General features: G+C 43.0%; 1 protein-coding gene across 1 annotated transcript; it reads right to left on the bottom strand.

Annotated features, from left to right (window-relative positions):
- Positions 1-106: 106 nt before the first annotated feature.
- Positions 107-18,793, bottom strand: rab3il1 (RAB3A interacting protein (rabin3)-like 1). Its single transcript, XM_047349859.1, is given in 15 exon segments — positions 107-1,112; positions 1,199-1,265; positions 1,362-1,461; positions 2,996-3,019; positions 3,226-3,338; positions 3,485-3,613; positions 10,719-10,756; positions 10,759-10,794; positions 10,797-10,827; positions 11,020-11,256; positions 11,364-11,441; positions 11,690-11,785; positions 11,921-12,104; positions 18,153-18,454; positions 18,670-18,793. Coding segments are annotated over 14 exon segments (1,416 nt in total). The 5' UTR covers positions 18,350-18,454; positions 18,670-18,793; the 3' UTR covers positions 107-1,026.
- Positions 18,794-18,874: the final 81 nt, after the last annotated feature.

Raw genomic sequence — 18,874 nt, forward strand, 5'->3', positions numbered from 1 at the left:
GGCCGGTCCTGACATTAACGTGAAAAGAAACCAGTGGCCCTTCCTTTGTCTTACGCTGGGGCGTAATAAACAACCCTGTCATTAAAACCAGCAGATGACACAAACATCACATTTTACCAACAGTGCCTTTGTTTATTGGAGTGTTTCCACAATTATTCATCATTACATTGAGTTAAAAAAAAAAAAAACATCAAATCAATAATTTGGCTAAGAAGCAAATATTGCACTTAACACTAAATCCTTCATTTTCACCATCAAAAGATTTTTATTCAAAACAAAAAATGGGCTATTATAAGACATTTACATTCTGAGGTAAATCTTCATTGTCTAATATGGCTATGTAATTTATGGCTTGTTTATAGTACTGTTCATTGAATAGTGCACATTTACATTTGAAGCATTGTAATTAACTGTAATAAAGCTCTATTATCTTCTGTACACTGTAAAGCTTTGACTGCTGAGAGTGAATGAGAACACATCTGGTTACATGAAGGCATCACAGGAAGCTGTAAGAGGCTGAAGGTGACTAGTTTATGATGTTAACACAAGGCAGGGCAGCACACAAGTAAGACTGCTGACACAGAAAGAAGTGTTGGATGGGATGTTTAGGATGCAGGTAGGGGGTTAAGCATCTAGTGAGAAACAAATGTTGCATATTTCAAGTTAAGAGAAAACTAAACTCCATAGAGGGTTTTAATTCTGTTGGGTCCCTCTGAACCACAAAAAACCCACTGAGCTCCAATAAGATGTTGTGTAGAACATTTCTTTAGAGCTAGCCTTCGTATTACCTAATAGATACTGTGAGTGGAGTTAATAATAATCCCAGCAATAACCTCACTGTTATTTTCAGGTCGCTATCCAACAGTGATGGTTTGATTGTCTCATTACATTCCCAAAAGTGCCATCTGTCTTGCTTCCCTTGGTTGGCGGAGCTAAGCCTCAGCACTAATGATCAAAAACTGAAATTAGACTTCTGTAACTCCCAGACTTGTGTGGCTAATCAGGACAGGATGACCGTCAAGTTATTTAACCCTGGTCCGTGAGGTAGAAACCCAACTTGGCGACGGTCATCTCTCTGCGAAGTCTCATCACCTCCCAGAACATCTGTTCCGCTGGAAGAAGACAGAAAAAACATGCAATCAAACAAGATCCCTGTCGGTAAAATAAAGGTACAAGCCAGATGATTGTGTTAATTTACCATTTTGCCTCACCAGGCCCTGCTGGATGTACCGGATATAAGTGAAAAAATTACACACAGCCGTGATCTAGAACGATGACATAAAACATTCACACTCGTTGGCTTTTCACAGCAGCAACACAACTATTTATGACGAAGTTTGTAAATAAACAGCAGTGGGTACCCGAGCTCGGCTTGATGGAGAGATGTAATAGTAGCTCCCCTTGTCGCCCAGCTTGATGCGATGCCGGCAGACTCGCGACAAGCCGCTTAGAGCGCATTTTCTACAAGCAGACAGATCAGCTGTTAAACTATTTCTGCTCCAATATGTAGAAAGTCAGTATTTAACAAAACAATAAACTCTATGAACTTTTTACTCATTTTGTCATGTTACAAACACAAACTAATGTATTTTTTGAGATTTGATGTGACACAGAGTAGGGCATAATTGTAAGGTGGAGAGACGGAGTGCAGTTGTATTCAGCCTCTGGGTCAATATTTTCTAAAACCAGCCTTTGGTGCAGTTACAGCTGCAACCCTTTTGGGTTATTATCTCTACCAACTCTGAACATCTCGGTTATACTTAAGAACATTTTTCCCCATTCTTCTTTGCTAAATAGTTCAAGCTCAGTCAGATTGGATGGAAGGTGTCTGTCAGCATCAATCGGAATTAAGACTAGACTTTGACTAAATACAGTCTCTCACAAAAGTGAGTACACCCCTCAAATTTCTTGTAAATATTTTAATACATCTTTCATGGGGCCAACATCTCTGACCTTGCTGTAGATCTCCCCACATCATGCTTCCTATGTCCCTTACATGGCTTGTGGCAAACGTTAACAGGACTTCTTATGAATTTCTTCCAACAATGTCTCTCTTCTCACCACTATGTTATTAAGGCAAGGTTTGTGGAATCTGATGTTGGTCCTCTTAATAGATTCGCCTACATAGTAACTTTGCAGCTCCTCCATAGTTACCGCAGTCATATTGGCTCCTTACTCCATACTCTTTCAATGTTCAGATGATGGACTGAAAGGGCTCTAGGAGATGCTCAAAGCTTGAGATATTGTTTTATAACCTAACCTTGCTATCAACTTCTCTACAACTTTCTCCCTGACTTATCAGCTGCCTATCAGCAGGTCTTCATGATGCTGATTTTTCACAAATTTCTCTCTAACAAACCTCTGAGGTCTTGGGTTGATTATAAGATTACATAATTGGTTGCACTGGATTTTATTTAAGGGTATCAGACTAAAGGGGACTGAATACAAATCTAAAGAATTATTCTCTATGAAAAAAATTTTTAAATTATGTACTATTTTTCTGCACCTTTATATTTTTGTGTTGTTTTTACGTTAGTTTTAAATATTTTTTTTACATTTATTATAGTTACTAGGATACTATAGTCAGGATGTTTTGCCACCAAACTTTTGCAGTACCAATACAATGACAAATAAACATCCTTGTCCTTCCATCATGAACGGCTTTGTGTTGGTGTATCACAAAAAATCCCAATGTAATACATTGACGTTTACTGTTACACCATGACAAGATGTGAAAAACGTTGATGGTGTGAATACTTTTGCATGACACTGAAGGACTTCACAGAGATGAAGCTTTTCAAAGAGACTCAGGAAAAAAACTGAGGTAAACGATAACAGAGAGTTAGTCACAGAAAGCAAAGGAAAGAGTTGTAGCTTGTATTCATGCAAAGACATGCAACATTTAAAGATTTGGTTTTTAACACATCTGGATGGGGAGACAGAAACACAAGTTAGTGCAAATTACAAGGGATGACTGATTCCTGAGGGGACTTACGTCTCTACCGAACCCCTAAATCCACTGGAAAAGAAAAAGGTTATAGGTCAGACAGTGACTGGAAATGAGCCAATTGATTCAACTGCTTGAACAGTGAGACAGTGGAAAAACTACAGCAAGGATCAGAAATCATCAGTGAATGAGCCCAGACCCAAAATAGTGATCGACTTAGCCGCCAGGTGGTGAAACAGAGGACAGAATGGCTATTGATGGCAAACATGCAGACTCACTTAGGACCTCCACACTCTAAAGCAGATGCTTTAACCATCGGTAAAGCTGACATGGCCACAGGCTCGATAGTCAGGGAGTTGTTTTCCACGGCTCTCTGAATCAGCTGGGACAGCTGTGGAAAACAGCAACATTAACGTTAACACAACCGCCCTACACACACACACACACACACACACACACACACACACACACACACACACACACACACACACACACACACACACAGATATAAGAGGAGCAAGTCAGTGAGGTTCTGACCTCTGATCTTGTGAAAGAGAGGCAGGGTCCGATGTCTTCTCTGTAAATGCGACTCAGGAAGGCGGTGGATCGGTCCCGACTCGGATGTTCCTTCCACAACAAAAACTCTGCAAACAGAACCGAGTCCATCTGTAGAGACAAATTAGTAAATTGACTCTCTGTGGGTCCAGAAGGTACAATCTACATTAACCTCTTTTAATTAGCAAGTCTGTATGAGAACCCTTATGTGCTCTCAGAAAAGGTTTACATGAAACATATTTCTTGTGTTTGAGACAATAAATTTGTGTTAGACGTTAAAAATACTCCACCATATGAAAACCCATATTTTACTCTTCTTGGCAAAACTGGCACACTTCATTTTATTTGGTTGGTTTCCTGGCATGGACTTGAAATTTAAACCTAGTCAACACATTTCAAATAGCCTTGATGTCGGTGGTTTGAGGGTCATCTCAAGGGGTTAATTATCAACCTACTTCTTCCTTTCAAAAACTAATTTTGATGTCCTTTAGATTCATTATCCTGTTGGAATAGCCATACATTTTATCCATCTGACCCAAACTGTCACCCTTAGGAAAAGGAAAAAAGGGACGTTCAAGAACAACTAATCTAGCTTTTTCTTTTTATTTGATGAGAAGCCGATGAAGATTTTGGAGGTAGCTCTCCTTCATTATTTCAACCACTTTATGTAACGCACCTGTACCAACGCACCTGTAGTGAAACAGACCCCCAGCATAATGTTACCACCACCATGCTTGACAGCTGGTAGTGTTTTAAGCATTGAAACCATCACCTTAACTTCTCAGAACATACATTCTGTCATTGTAAGCAAATAGTTCAATTTCTGTCAAGTTTAGCCAGAAAACGTTCATAAAAACGTGTCTGCTTTGTCCTTGTGGGCAGCTTTGCATGTTAACCCACAAAGTGTTGATTTTGGTGAAGGGGCTTGTTTTTTGGTTGGCGTCCTTTCATTCCACAGCAACACTTGCTTCAATGTGGACAGAGATGCTGGTGTTCCAGTTTCCAGCTCAGGGCGGAGTTGAGCTTCAGTGCTTCCAAGGTTGTTCTTAAACATCCCAACTTCCTCCCTTTCATCTAAGAATACCAGTTTGGGTTAAGTGGTTGAAACTGGTTATGTGTTTGGTGTTTCAACAGCACAACAAACACACATCAAAACTGGACAAAACAGACAACATTGAAGCTTCTGGACTGGCCTACCTAAAGCCCTAACTTCGGTCCTATTCTGCATCCAGAAACCGACAAATTTAAGTAATCTCGTACTCGTCGTCTTCCGCTTTATCCAGGACCGGGTCGCGGGGGCAGCAGGGGCAGCAGACTCAACAAAGACGCCCAGACGTCCCTCTCTCCAGACACCTCCTCCAGTTCCTCCAGGGGGAGCCCAAGGCGTTCCCAGGCCAGCCGAGAGACATAGTCCCTCCAGCGTGTCCTGGGCCGTCCCCTGGGCCTCCTCTCGGTGGGACGTGCCTGGAACACCTCCCAAGGAAGGCGTCCAGGAGGCATTCGGTATAGATGCCCGAGCCACCTCAACTGGCTCCTCTCGATGTGGAGGAGCAGCGGCTCTACTCCGAGCCCCTCCCGGATGGCCGAGCTCCTCACCCTATCTCTAAGGGAGTGCCCGGCCACCCTACGGAGGAAGCTCATTTCAGCCGCTTGTATCCGGGATCTCGTTCTTTCGGTCATGACCCAAAGTTCATGGCCATAAGTGAGGGTAGGAACGTACACCGACCAGTAAATTGAGAGCTTTGCTTTTCGGCTCAGCTCTCTCTTCACCACAACGGACCGGCACAGCGCCCCCATTACTGTGGCAGCCGCACCGATCCGTCTGTCGATCTCCCGCTCCATTCTTCCCTCACTCGTGAACAAGACCCCGAGATACTTAAACTCCTCCACTTGAGGCAGGAACTCCCCTCCAACCTGAAGAGGACAAGCCACCCTTTTCCGGTCGAGTACCATGGCCTCGGACTTGGAGGAGCTGATCCTCATCCCAGCTGCTTCACACTCGGCTGCGAACCGCCACAGCACATGCTGTAGGTCTTGGCTAGAGGGGGCCAGCAGGACCACGTCATCTGCAAAAAGAAGAGACGAAATCCACTGGTCCCCAAACCCGACCCCCTCCGGCCCTTGGCTGCGTCTAGAAATCCTGTCCATAAAAGTTATGAACAGGACCGGTGACAAAGGGCAGCCCTGCCGGAGTCCAACATGCACCGGGAACAGGTCCGACTTAGTGCCGGCAATGCGGACCAAACTCCTGCTCCGCTCGTACAGGGACCGGATGGCCCCTTGTAAAGGGCCCCCGATTCCATACTCCTGGAGCACCCCCCACAGGGCATCACGAGGGACACAGTCGAATGCCTTCTCCAGGTCCACAAAACACATGTGAACCGGTTGGGCAAACTCCCATGAACCCTCGAGCACCCTGTAGAGGGTATAGAGCTGGTCCAGTGTTCCACGGCCGGGACGAAAACCACACTGCTCCCCCTGAAGCCGAGTTTCGACTATCGGCCGGACTCTCCTCTCCAATACCCTGGCGTAGGCCTTACCAGGGAGGCTGAGGAGTGTGATCCCCATGTAGTTGGAACACACCCTCCGGCCCCCCTTCTTATGAAGGGGGACCACCACCCCAGTCTGCCAGTCCAGAGGCACTGTCCCCGACCGCCACGCAATGTTGAAGAGACGTGTCAACCATGACAGCCCTACAACATCCAGAGACTTGAGGTACTCAGGGCGGATCTCATCCACCCCCGAAGCCTTGCCACCGCGGAGCTTTTTAACCACCTCGGTGACTTCAGCCTTGGTGATGAAAGAGTCCGACCCCGAGTCCCCAGCCTCTGTTTCCACCACGGAATGCGTGATGGCAGGATTGAGGAGATCCTCGAAGTACTCCTTTTACCGCCCGATAATGTTCTTAGTCGAGGTCAGCAGTCTCCCGCCCCCACTATAAACAGTGTTGGCGAAGCACTGCTTTCCCCTCCTGAGGCGACGGACGGTTTGCCAGAATCGCTTCGAGGCCAACCGGTAGTCCTTCTCCATGGCCTCACTGAACTCCTCCCAGGCCCGTGTTTTTGCCTCTGCCACAGCCCGGGCCGCAGCACGCTTGGCCTCACGGTACCCGTCAGACGCCTCAGGAGTCCCACAAGCCAACCACAGCCGATAGGACTCCTGCTTCAGCTTAACAGCATCCCTTACTGCCGGTGTCCACCACCGAGTTCTGGGATTGCCGCCGCGACAGGCACCGCAGACCTTACGGCCACAGCTACGGGCAGCAGCATCGACAATAGATGCGGAGAACATGGTCCACTCGGACTCTATGTCTCCAACATCCCCCGGGATCTGGTCGAAGCTCTCCCGGAGGTGGGAGTTGAATACATCCCTGGCCGAGGGCTCCGCCAGACGTTCCCAGCAGACCCTCACTATGCGCCTGGGCCTGCCAAGTCTGACTGGCTTTCTCCTCCTCCAGCGGATCCAACTCACCACCAGGTGATGATCAGTGGACAGCTCAGCCCCTCTCTTCACCCGAGTGTCCAAAACATGCAGCCGAAGATCTGATGATACGACAACAAAGTCGATCATCGACCTCCTGCCTAGGGTGTCCTGGTGCCAAGTCCACTGATGGACAACCTTATGTTTGAACATGGTGTTCGTTATGGACAAACCGTGACTAACACAGAAGTCCAATAACAAAACACCACTCGGATTCAGATCGGAGAGGCCATTCCTCCCGAGCACGCCTCTCCAGGTGTCACTGTCGTTCCCCACGTGGGCGTTGAAGTCCCCCAGCAGAATAATGGAGTCCCCGGGAGGGGCACTATCCAGCACCCCCGACAGAGACGCCAAGAAGGCCGGGTACTCCGCACTGCCACTCGGCCCGTAGGCTGAAATGATAGTCAGAGACCTCTCCCCAACCCGAAGGCGCAGGGATACGACCCTCTCATCCACTGGGGTAAACCCCAACACGAGACGGCTGAGCTGGGGGGCAACAAGCAAACCCACACCAGCCCGCCGCCTCTCCCCGTGGGCCACTCCAGAGTAGAAGAGAGTCCAACCCCTCTCAAGGAGATGGGTTCCAGAGCCCACGCTGTGCGTGGAGGCAAGCCCGACTATTTCTAGTCGATATCTCTCGACCTCCCGCACAAGCTCAGGCTCCTTCCCCCCCAGCGAGGTCACATTCCACGTCCCTAGAGCCAGCCTAAGCATCCGGGGATCGGGCCGCTGAGGTCTCCACCTTCGTCCGCCACCCAATCCTCTTTGCACCGGTCCCTCACGGTTGCCCCTGCAGGTGGTGGGCCCACTGGGGGATGGCCTTGCGTCTCTCATTCGGGCTTGGCCCGGCCGGGTCCCGCAAGGAGCAACCCGGCCACCAGGCGCTCTCCGACGAGTCCCGACCCCAGGCCTGGCTCCAGGGTGGAACCCCGGCTCCGCCGTACTGGGCGACGTCACGTGCCTCGATATTTTTTTCTTCATGAGGGATTCTTGAACCACTCTTTGTCTGACCCATCACCTAGAGCCTGTTTGCCATGGGAGACCCTACCAGGGGCATTTAGGCCCCAGACAACATAGCCTCTAGGATCATTTGAGCACTCAAACCCCTCCACCACGTTAAGGTGATGGTTCAAGGAGGGGATTTAAGTCATCTCTACCAAATTAATCAAGAAAAGTGGTCAAATATTCAGCCAGAATTAAGATTAAGACATAAGCATGTAGATGGTTACCAAACTCCAGGTGCAACTTACTAAGAAACATTTACCTAAATATTAGAGGTGTATTACAGGTGTATGTACATATTTCTTTTAAATATCCTTTCATGGATTTGACAAAAATACACATTGAAGAACAAGTTATGGTCAAATTTCTTTTTGTTTCTTTGACGGTGTATGTTATACAGTCATTGAAGTGTTAAAAAGGGTTCATTGGCATCATTAGGAAGATTACCATGAATATACATTAATGATGACTGCATGTAAACCTCTGACTGGAACCGTATGAGAGTCACCTCAAAAAGAAGTTATTAATCCTCAACCATTACTTCATTTCCTGGCTTTCTATCACAGTGGTTGTGGTAGTGTGAGCTCCCACAATAGGAACCGTTTGTGCCCGTGTGATAATCTTCTCCTTCTAAAAGGTGCCGAATGTTCTTTTTTCCAAATCTATTTGCAAAGTGCCTGAAAAACAATTTGATTAAAAATGTTTCAACTTGTGAAATAAAAGGTTCTGTGTCCTCTGGTATGTGGTCCTAGATTGGTCAAAATGACTGGCGCTGACAGATAAACCTACATTGTCTTGCAAAAGTAATCGTACCCCTTGAACTTTTTCACATTACAACCCAAACCTCATGGTGCTTCATTAGGATTTTATGGATCAACACAAAGAAACATAAAACTTTAAAGCAGAAGGAAAAAGATATATGGTTTTTGAAAGTCTTCTCTAACAAACCTCTGAGGCCTTCATAAAAGAGCTGTGTTTACACTGAGATTAACACAAGCATAGGTGACCTGATTACCTAACTCTTTGCTGATCAGGTGACTTCTGACAGCAATATTGCTGGATACACATGTACCAACCGTTTTCATTTTCACTTCACTATGATGCACTACCGTGTGTTTGGTTGTAATGTGGCAAAATGTTAAAAAATACAAATGGTATAAATTATTTTGCAAGGTCCAGTAGTTTTATAAATTAATGCCAGGGATTGAAAGCTTTAATTAAAAAGCTTAAAACAACTGGGACTCTGACAAGGCTAGATGGTTTATCTTACCACCTAAAGCGCAGTGATGAAGATAGTACGGGAGGTAAAAGAACAGCTCCAAAAAGGGACATCTTGGGCCACTGCCCAATAAAAGTGAATTATTTTAGGGCATCTGTACACATCTTTCCCAGGGGTGACACTATTTTTCAGTAAAACTACTTTTTCATTGTGTTTAAATAACTGAACCCATATATTTAAACATGCCTACCATAGAATGGCTATTAATGTGTAAAGACACAGTTTCTATTAATATATATTTAAATATTTCTATAGTAGTTGGTATTTCTGTCATGTGGCTACCAGCTTATGACAGTAAATAATTCTCGCGAATAGTAACAGAGCGAGTTTATTAGTCAGAGGCGGTGATTTTAAATATATCTCCGATTTACACCCAGAACTTAGTTTCAAATTAGGTTCCTTCGGAATTATAAAATACTTTTAAATCAAATTACACATGAAACTAGGAAGAAGCAAAAGTCACACGTGTCCAAAAGCAGCATGCTAGAAGTGAAAATTTAAAATTAGGTTTCTGTCCTGTTTTAGTTGACTAATATGACTAAGTCGATTAATATCAATTTAGTTACAAGAAAATGTGTTTTTAGGGCTTCTGACATTTTAAAAGGAATATTTATTTTTTACATCTATATGAAATATTTATCCTAGGATAAAACTAAAGTAAAGGAATGTTTTGAAATAGACACATGTCTTGCGAAATAACACAACTTCATTTGGATTAGGGTTTTTTTTTTTACAATGTTTCAAAAACTAAAACTCCTACATATGATGTGCATTGTTTACAAAATACAAACAATATTCCTCATCAAGTTAAGAATTCGGATTTCAGGAGGGCCTACTCTCAGGTGTCCCTGCACCAAAAGCTCCACAAAGACTATTTCTGTTGTTTTTCACATCGGTCCAGGAGCATTTCTTCTCTCGATCATAAGATCCTTCAATAGAAAGATGTAAACTCCATCTCTGCTGAGGAGGATTCAGTCTCAGTGGCTGTTTTTTTTTTTTTTTTTTCCACATGACGACATTTACATCTGTTTGTTTCATCACCTTCCCATATTTGGGTCTCTTTTTTGAATCGCTGATGTCGCCGATCTGTAAGATTTTTTATTTAGCTTTCATCTAGGAAAAAAAACGGTTGTTGACAGAAACCATGAATCTTTTATCAACACAATTAACACTGCACAGTGTTCAGCTGCGTCAGAATGGGAGACACAACTCTTGCTCTGATGTCACCGTCTCATATTGTTTTTTACATATTTAAAGGATCGACCGACTGTCTGGGAACTTCCAGATGTTCAGTGACTCATTATCAAAAGGTACTGGGAACAATTTTTATATTTCATAACAAAAAATGGTACGATTTAATGATGCATTTAAAAACCTGAAAGTAGAATAATTATACTCTCGCTTAACAAATGACACACTACAGTATAGAGAATAAATGTCTTATGACTAGGTTACCTGTTTGTTATCAGTACCTAGGCCCTCCCCCTGGTCCTGCCAGCGTTTACACTGACTGACTGGCCTGGTAGCAGCGGAGAATCAGAGAAAGGAGAGCAGGAACAGCAGGCTGAGAAAGGAAGAGACACCAGTGACAGGAAGAACAGGTCAGGGAGGGGTTAGTAGCTGCAGATGAAAAAAGAGAAAAGACAACTCAGCTGAATGCAAAGGATCTGGCTCGAAAAGAGAGGAATGAACAGGAAAAGAGGAATGCACAAGTCCAGAAGAACAGAGAGGAGAGAAAAATATTTCTACAACTTACCTCTCGCTCCTCATTAGCCACAGACTGAACAGAAACAGCTGAAGGGTCGGGTTTTCCAGATGAGGTCTGAAAGGCTCCGCTGACGCTGTTGTTGCGGATGTGGCCTGCGCCACGTTTGTAGGATCCTCCGGCACCCGTGGACTGCAGTTGAGGATGCAGCTGCCGGTTAGGTGAGGAAGGTGTGGATGTCAACACCAGAGTTTTGAGCGCGGTCACCTCTGCTTGCAGAACGTCAATCTGGGAAACAAAATGCAGACACAAATATTAATTAACTTTGTGTTATAGAAGGGTAAACTGGATAAAAGGCCTTCATAATGAAAAAGATAAACAATAACTTGGCACACCTTTCCTTGAGCCTCCTTCAGTTGTTTCTCTGCTCCTGCTTGTTTCACATTAGCTTCACGTACCATCTTATGGGCCTCCTGTCAAAGAAAGTCTCCAGATGCTTAACATAGGACGTTTCATTCCCACGTTTCTACATCTGGCATTACGTTTGGCATTTATTGTGTTTATGACCTTTATCATAACCTTATGCCCTGAGGAATACTAGAAAAACAATAACGTGGGTTCAAACACAACCATTTGTGCTAATTTTACAACTTTTACAGCACGACTCTCAGTCAGCATCTATCAAAGTTACAATCAGCAGAAAGAGTTGAACACTGCTGACCTCAAACAGACTGGCAGTCAGCTCCTCCAACTCCTGCTCCAGCTGATTCCTGACTTGCGACAGACGCTCGCACTCCTTGTCTTTCAGTTTCAGTTCCTGAGATGCAAAGAAGCAAACGACAGAAACGCATTTTACTGGAGAACTTCTGCAGTGTCAGCTTTTTATTCTTTGTTCATTTCCAAAGCATATTCAGTGTGCCCATGCGTGCAAACGTAAAGTAGGTTACAACACCCTCTTTGCTGCGTCTAGCTGTTCCCGGAGGATCTCTGACCCCTTCTCTCTGATTTCTTTTTCTTTAATCTCCAGTGAGGAGCTGCGGAGCCGGCAGAGATCGCCGTGGGGCCTGCCAGAGGTGGGTCCATCCCGGCCTCCTCCCTCCACTATGGTCACTGGCTCTGGATCCAGATCTACCAACCTGCAAAAAACACACAAAAATACTTAGAATGCTTGCAAAAATATCAACTTAGAAGTAGAATAGAAAACATATTTAGTTGAGTACACACCATAAACTTATGCAGTATAATGCAACTTTATGGAATTAAATTAGGCTATTTCGGGGAGGTTTTAATGTACAGCTTCCACACTTCTTAATTGTTGGGATCATTAAATTATTTGAAAACACAAAACTGAAAACTAGTCCTTACAGCGAGAGAGTGCAGTAAACTGTAGATGTCTTTACTGTTTAAAAAGGGGAAACGCGTTTACTCTTGATAACCTACTTACAGGTCCTTCTCAAAATATTAGCATATTGTGATAAAGTTAATTATTTTCCATAATGTCATGTTGAAAATTTAACATTCATATATTTTAGATTCATTGCACACTAACTGAAATATTTCAGGTCTTTTATTGTCTTAATACGGATGATTTTGGCATACAGCTCATGAAAACCCAAAATTCATATCTCACAAAATTAGCATATTTCATCCGACCAATAAAAGAAAAGTGATTTTAATACAAAAAACGTCAACCATCAAATAATCATGTACAGTTATGCACTCAATACTTGGTCGGGAATCCTTTGGCAGAAATGACTGCTTCAATGCGGCGTGGCATGGAGGCAATCAGCCTGTGGCACTGCTGAGGTCTTATGGAGGCCCAGGATGCTTCGATAGCGGCCTTTAGCTCATCCAGAGTGTTGGGTCTTGAGTCTCTCAACGTTCTCTTCACAATATCCCACAGATTCTCTATGGGGTTCAGGTCAGGAGAATTGGCCGGCCAATTGAGCACAGTGATACCATGGTCAGTAAACCATTTACCAGTGGTTTTGGCACTGTGAGCAGGTGCCAGGTCGGGCTGAAAAATGAAATCTTCATCTCCATAAAGCTTTTCAGCAGATGGAAGCATGAAGTGCTCCAAAATCTTCTGATAGCTAGCTGCATTGACCCTGCCCTTGATAAAACACAGTGGACCAACACCAGCAGCTGACACGGCACCCCAGACCATCACTGACTGTGGGTACTTGACACTAGACTTCTGGCATTTTGGCATTTCCTTCTCCCCAGTCTTCCTCCAGACTCTGGCACCTTGATTTCCAAATGACATGCAGAATTTGCGTTCATCCGAAAAAAGTACTTTGGACCACTGAGCAACAGTCCAGTGCTGCTTCTCTGTAGCCCAGGTCTGGGGAATGCGGCACCTGTAGCCCATTTCCTGCACACGCCTGTGCACGGTGGCTCTGGATGTTTCTACTCCAGACTCAGTCCACTGCTTCCGCAGGTCCTCCAAGGTCTGGAATCGGCCTTTCTCCAAAATCTTCCTCAGGGTCCGGTCACCTCTTCTCGTTGTGCAGCGTTTTCTGCCACACTTTTTCCTTCCCACAGACTTCCCACTGAGGTGCCTTGATACAGCACTCTGGGAACAGCCTATTCGTTCAGAAATTTCTTTCTGTGTCTTACCCTCTTGCTTGAGGGTGTCAATAGTGGCCTTCTGGACAGCAGTCAGGTCGGCAGTCTTACCCATGATTGGGGTTTTGAGTGATGAACCAGGCTGGGAGTTTTAAAGGCCTCAGGAATCTTTTGCAGGTGTTTAGAGTTAACTCGTTGATTCAGATGATTAGGTTCATAGCTCGTTTAGAGACCCTTTTAATGATATGCTAATTTTGTGAGATAGGAATTTTGGGTTTTCATGAGCTGTATGCCAAAATCATCCGTATTAAGACAATAAAAGACCTGAAATATTTCAGTTAGTGTGCAATAAATCTAAAATATATGAATGTTAAATTTTCATCATGACATTATGGAAAATAATGAACTTTATCACAATATGCTAATATTTTGAGAAGGACCTGTATGTCCACAGATAATACATACATAGTGCTGGACAGATTTCTTGGAATATCTGGTAAAAAAGGTGTAAAACGCCCTAAAATAAACAGTTTTTATTGCAGTAGCATAAACTCACATTGAACTTTGAGTACATTTATTTAGATGGGACATTTTTTTTTTTTTTTAATTACTGGTACCAATTACAGTCAGCCCTCAAAGTTCATAAAAGAAATTTACATAACTAAGGCTTTTTTCAATGCATTCTTTAAGTTGATTGAGGTGTGTTTTAATTAGGAAGCTCCGACTTCCTGGTTCTGTCATTCTTTAAAATAGGAAACTCGAGAGAACAAAGTATTCATGAAAGCCTGAGTTCAAAAATCACAATTATCCACCATCTTCAACAAGGTCCTCTGCTGTTTTGTGCGACAGCTGAACCAAAAGTATTCCCCTGACCATAAACGATCTACAATAAAATCTCGCAGCATGACTTTGTGACAAACGTCTGCCCTGTTTTTCTGTTTCCATTTCCCTCGTCCTCCTCTCACTCTTCTCAGAGTTTAATGCTAATAATAAGAGCATTAAGAGCCATAACTTGCTTTCCTGTTGTTGTTGGATTCATTTGACCTTTCTGATTCTGCTCCAGTAACATTTCACGCAGTCTGGTATCTTCCATCATACAGTGTAACAGATCAAGATTGTATCATTCCATGCTCAGGAAGTGTGATAGGTTCAAGTCCTCTACAGTTTTTGAAGTTGCACGGTTTGCGTCAGTTTTAGGGCAGATGTGTTGATCAGAAAATGGCTGCAAGGAAATACCTTCTGGCCAAAACGTCCATTTAACCACTAAATTAGAAAACAACTTAAAACAACTGGAAATATACAGCTCGATGAGAACCTCAGTTTATCTTACCACCTAGCACACTGATTAATGTAAATGCAACGTTTTATTGTTTTAAACAACCAAACGGCATTTTAGTTCAGGCTTATATGACCTAGAAAGTAAAAACATCAAGGGATATTTTTCATCCTTGAATTTAGAATTTTGCAACTCTTCCCATTTTGAAGCTAGATGCAAGATGTTAGTAAAATATGAAAGTTTGTTTAAATTTTATGCAATGGAAATACAACTCTTTGGGGTAAGAAAATATGTTATCTGTCCCAGGACGTTTCACACCGACCGTCCATCAGTTTGTACCTTCTGTGGAGACTTTTTGTACCTGATTTAACAATAGACCACTTTTTTTTTTTTTTTTAAGAAAGACCACAATGTTCTATGACAGCATGACAACTCTAATATAAATGTCCTTTTCGGTAACTCCTAGTGAGTCAACTTGCACAATATCAAGACCCTAGATTAAAAGCAGCTAGAAGATTCAGGCACTACTTTGTTTGATGTTTTTCTAAATCACTATTGGTATTCTGTAACATGTAAAAACTAAAAACTCCAAACAAAGCTGTTTTCCTGTCATTCGTACATATTTGTAGTAATAATGTTGTCAGACAGCACCAGTAAAACTGGTGTTTGTTCACCAATCGCTTGACTGATGATTATGCTACTGGCTGCGATGTCCCCTAAGGAAAAAAAAAAAGTATTTTATTTGCAATCCAGGTTGCAGTTTCGAGAATTCACATTGAGGGTATAAATATACAATAGGCTGATTGTTGAGGTTTTGGTCCAACAATCGACCAAAGAGAAAGTAAGATGTTTACTAGTACCTATGTACTAAAAAGTCAACTCATTTGTGACATGAGCAAATGTTTCAGTAGTCCACACAAGGTTTGGTTTCCATCAAAAATGGAATTTCTATCTCAAGATGTCACATTGTTTCCTACCTTGCCATTTATGCTGATTTTATGAAAAACACATGAAGTGGGTCTAAAATGGAGGAGATGAAGATTAAATCCTGTCATGTCTCAGAGGTGTGCGTCGTTTTTTATCCTCTCCAGTTTGGAATAGTGCATGTATACTGGGATCAAGGATGTGGAATTCACAGTGTTTTCCTTTGTAAGTACAGGCTACATTACTTTTGATGTTATGTTACTGAGATAACATTGATGTATCCATAGGGGGGAAAAAAATCTGAGCTTAATTTTAAAAAAATTAGATTTTGTGACTTCAATACATATTGTCTACCAGCAGGGTCATAATTTATCATATTTTATAACAATCATCTGGTCCAAACAGGCATCAGAGCCAAGATAATTGTGAATGCAGAGTAATATCTTTTCAGATAATAAAATCAAACTTTTCTGTCCTGGGAACTGCAGATAAAAAACAGCTTTTTGGCAAACTGGTACATTTGCAGCAATGCTGTTTATGTGCAATGTACCTGTTAAATAACTGAATTAAATTAAATGTGTTAATTCAGGGATTTTCTCAGTAAATAAAGCAAAAGGTCGTCTATGCAGCAAAAATTGCATGGATACACCATGGTTTAGATTTATGGGTACAAAATGGTTTGTTTACAAGTGTGGTTGCGAACTGACCTGGAGCAAGTTCAGCTTTTAGAACATTGTAACCATCTTAATTTTTAACCTGAACACATGATCTTCTTCATGCGTGCATCGTTTGAGTATTTGGATTTCATTTGAACGTTTCTCAAATGCTCTTTGAATGAAACCTCTAGGACTGACATGCAACCCCTCTGAATTTTCTAAAATGCCCACTTCTTGCTTTAATATCTGTTCCCACTTAGAACAGCACTCCAGCCTCGGGCCCCAGAGGGACCCCGAACCACAGCTTGGAAACCTCTGATTCTGCATTAGCAGCCTTAAAATTTCTTGTTTTTTTAAATTAAATTCCAAAGTTTTTGTACGGAACAGCAGCAGATTTCAGCAGACTGAGCTAGTTAGCTGTCAGGTCCAAGTCGATAATCTTTAATGTCCAGCCTTACCCTGTCAAGAATCCAGGACAGCAGATAAATGTCCCCCTGGTGTCCCCACGCGTCTCAGCTTCGCCTCTCCTCTTGTTCCTCCACTCTTCTCGTCGTTAGACAGACAATCGACGGAGCAGAGTGTGAACTGAGGTTAGCTAGTTTCACTGAAACTAAAGCCAGCCGTTTTAAATCACAGCGGAGGAATGCGGACGCTGACGTCGACAAGAAGGAAAAGAAGAAGAAAAAACAGCAGCAGCGGGGGCGCAGGACACGAAAACAAAATAAAGCAGCTTGGTTTAAAAAAAAAAAACAACCTTCCAGGAGTATTGCTCCGTTTCTCTAAATCATTATTTCCTAAGACAGAAAACTACTTTCTCCTCTCCGTCTGCCCTCCTCTCAGGTCACATGACAGCGCCTCCACTCCCAGTTCCCCGACAGACTCATCCCAGCAGACACCGACACTGTCACTGATCACTTTATGCACAATTTTAAAGCACACTTCGGCTCCAAAATTTTTTATTACTAAACTTTCGCATCAAGGTGAAAACCATAGAAGTAAAGAAAGTTGTGTTATGCTAGCACTACAAAACCTGCGATGCAGCTCCTATACAAACTGCTTTTTAATTATGGTAGTCCTAACATGACTGATATCATGGACGAGCATCTGTATTTGAGACCCAACACACAATTAAACACACCCCTTCTATAATGCGGCATTCTGTAACTTATCAGAAACTGGTTTAGCGTTTGTGCTAAAATGCCAAAGATACTGAGGCCTGTGTCCCTCCCTTTTGGACTTCCTGGACATGTGCCAGGTTGTCTCTGAATTCAGGCATATATATGACATCACTTGGGTGTAGATGCAGGCCAGCATGCTCAGGAATGAGAAGCACGCGTCTTGTCCCTCACCTTGGCACAAAGCAACTTCACTCTGTCCTGGAAGAACAACAGATTTCAAGAGGTGTGCACCGCCCACCGCATAAGATGTAAAAGCTTTAAACCACAGCAATATTTTTTTACAGTGCTTCCATACTGGAATGTTTATTCCTATGGATTGGGCATCCAAATGACCAACAGAAACTTGGATAGGTTAACAACTAAAAGCAAAATTATAATTTTTTGCACCATGTTGTGTGCCGCCCTGGGCAGAAAGCCACATTGCCATTATGGAATACTGCTATTGCCCACTTATATTGATATATACTATGTAGTTAATAAAAACAAATATGCAATACATGTATAAACATAACACAGTACCTTTAATTTTTGGCATTATCGAACAGACTTTTTGGCACAATTTGCTAAGCAAGTTAAGCTTACTGTCCAACAGCACAGCGTTCCTCCTCTGTGACCCTGCTGGACTTGTGTTTAACTGCTGGCCCATTAGATGTCCCGAAGAAGACAGGAGAGGAGTAGACTGTTATTCCAGACCGTCCTGCCTTGAGGACTTCATATCCTGGGGTTGAAGTTGGAGATGAGGAGATATGGACGCTGTGAATTCCCTCAAAAGCATCCATGTTTTTCTTTCTCTCTCAAGCAGTCCAAGCCAGAAGCAGCAATGTATCCCTTTGTGAAGATTTGGTTTGGCAAGTTGTTAAAGTTGAGTAGGATAAAGCTGATTTCTGTGGTTTTTAGCACAAGATAGAGAAAAAAGTTAAAAACAATACCTTAAAATCCACACCACAGGGATAAAAACTTTTTTTTTCTTTACACGTTAGGCTGAAGATACATCTCTTGAAAATAACCAGACATAAGTTAAGCACCACGCATATAGAATATTCTAATTGTACATGTTTAAAGGATCTTTAGGACTAAGAAATACAAAGGAAAAACTCACCAGGATGCTTTCTTGTTGCCAGAGCACAAAAATCTGCAAAACAGCAGTTTTCTGCTTTGTTAATCCTACAAATTTAGCTCACTAAACTACGTACTTCGCCCTCCTTCAAGACTTGGAAGGAAGGGTTAATCACTAACCTCTTCTGACCAGTAATAACTCAGCTGTACACATTTCTTCCAGCTGAGGGGGTCGAACACAACTTTCA

The sequence above is a fragment of the Girardinichthys multiradiatus genome, chromosome 2, assembly GCF_021462225.1.
Source record: "Girardinichthys multiradiatus isolate DD_20200921_A chromosome 2, DD_fGirMul_XY1, whole genome shotgun sequence".
NCBI classification, from domain to species: Eukaryota; Metazoa; Chordata; class Actinopteri; order Cyprinodontiformes; family Goodeidae; genus Girardinichthys; species Girardinichthys multiradiatus.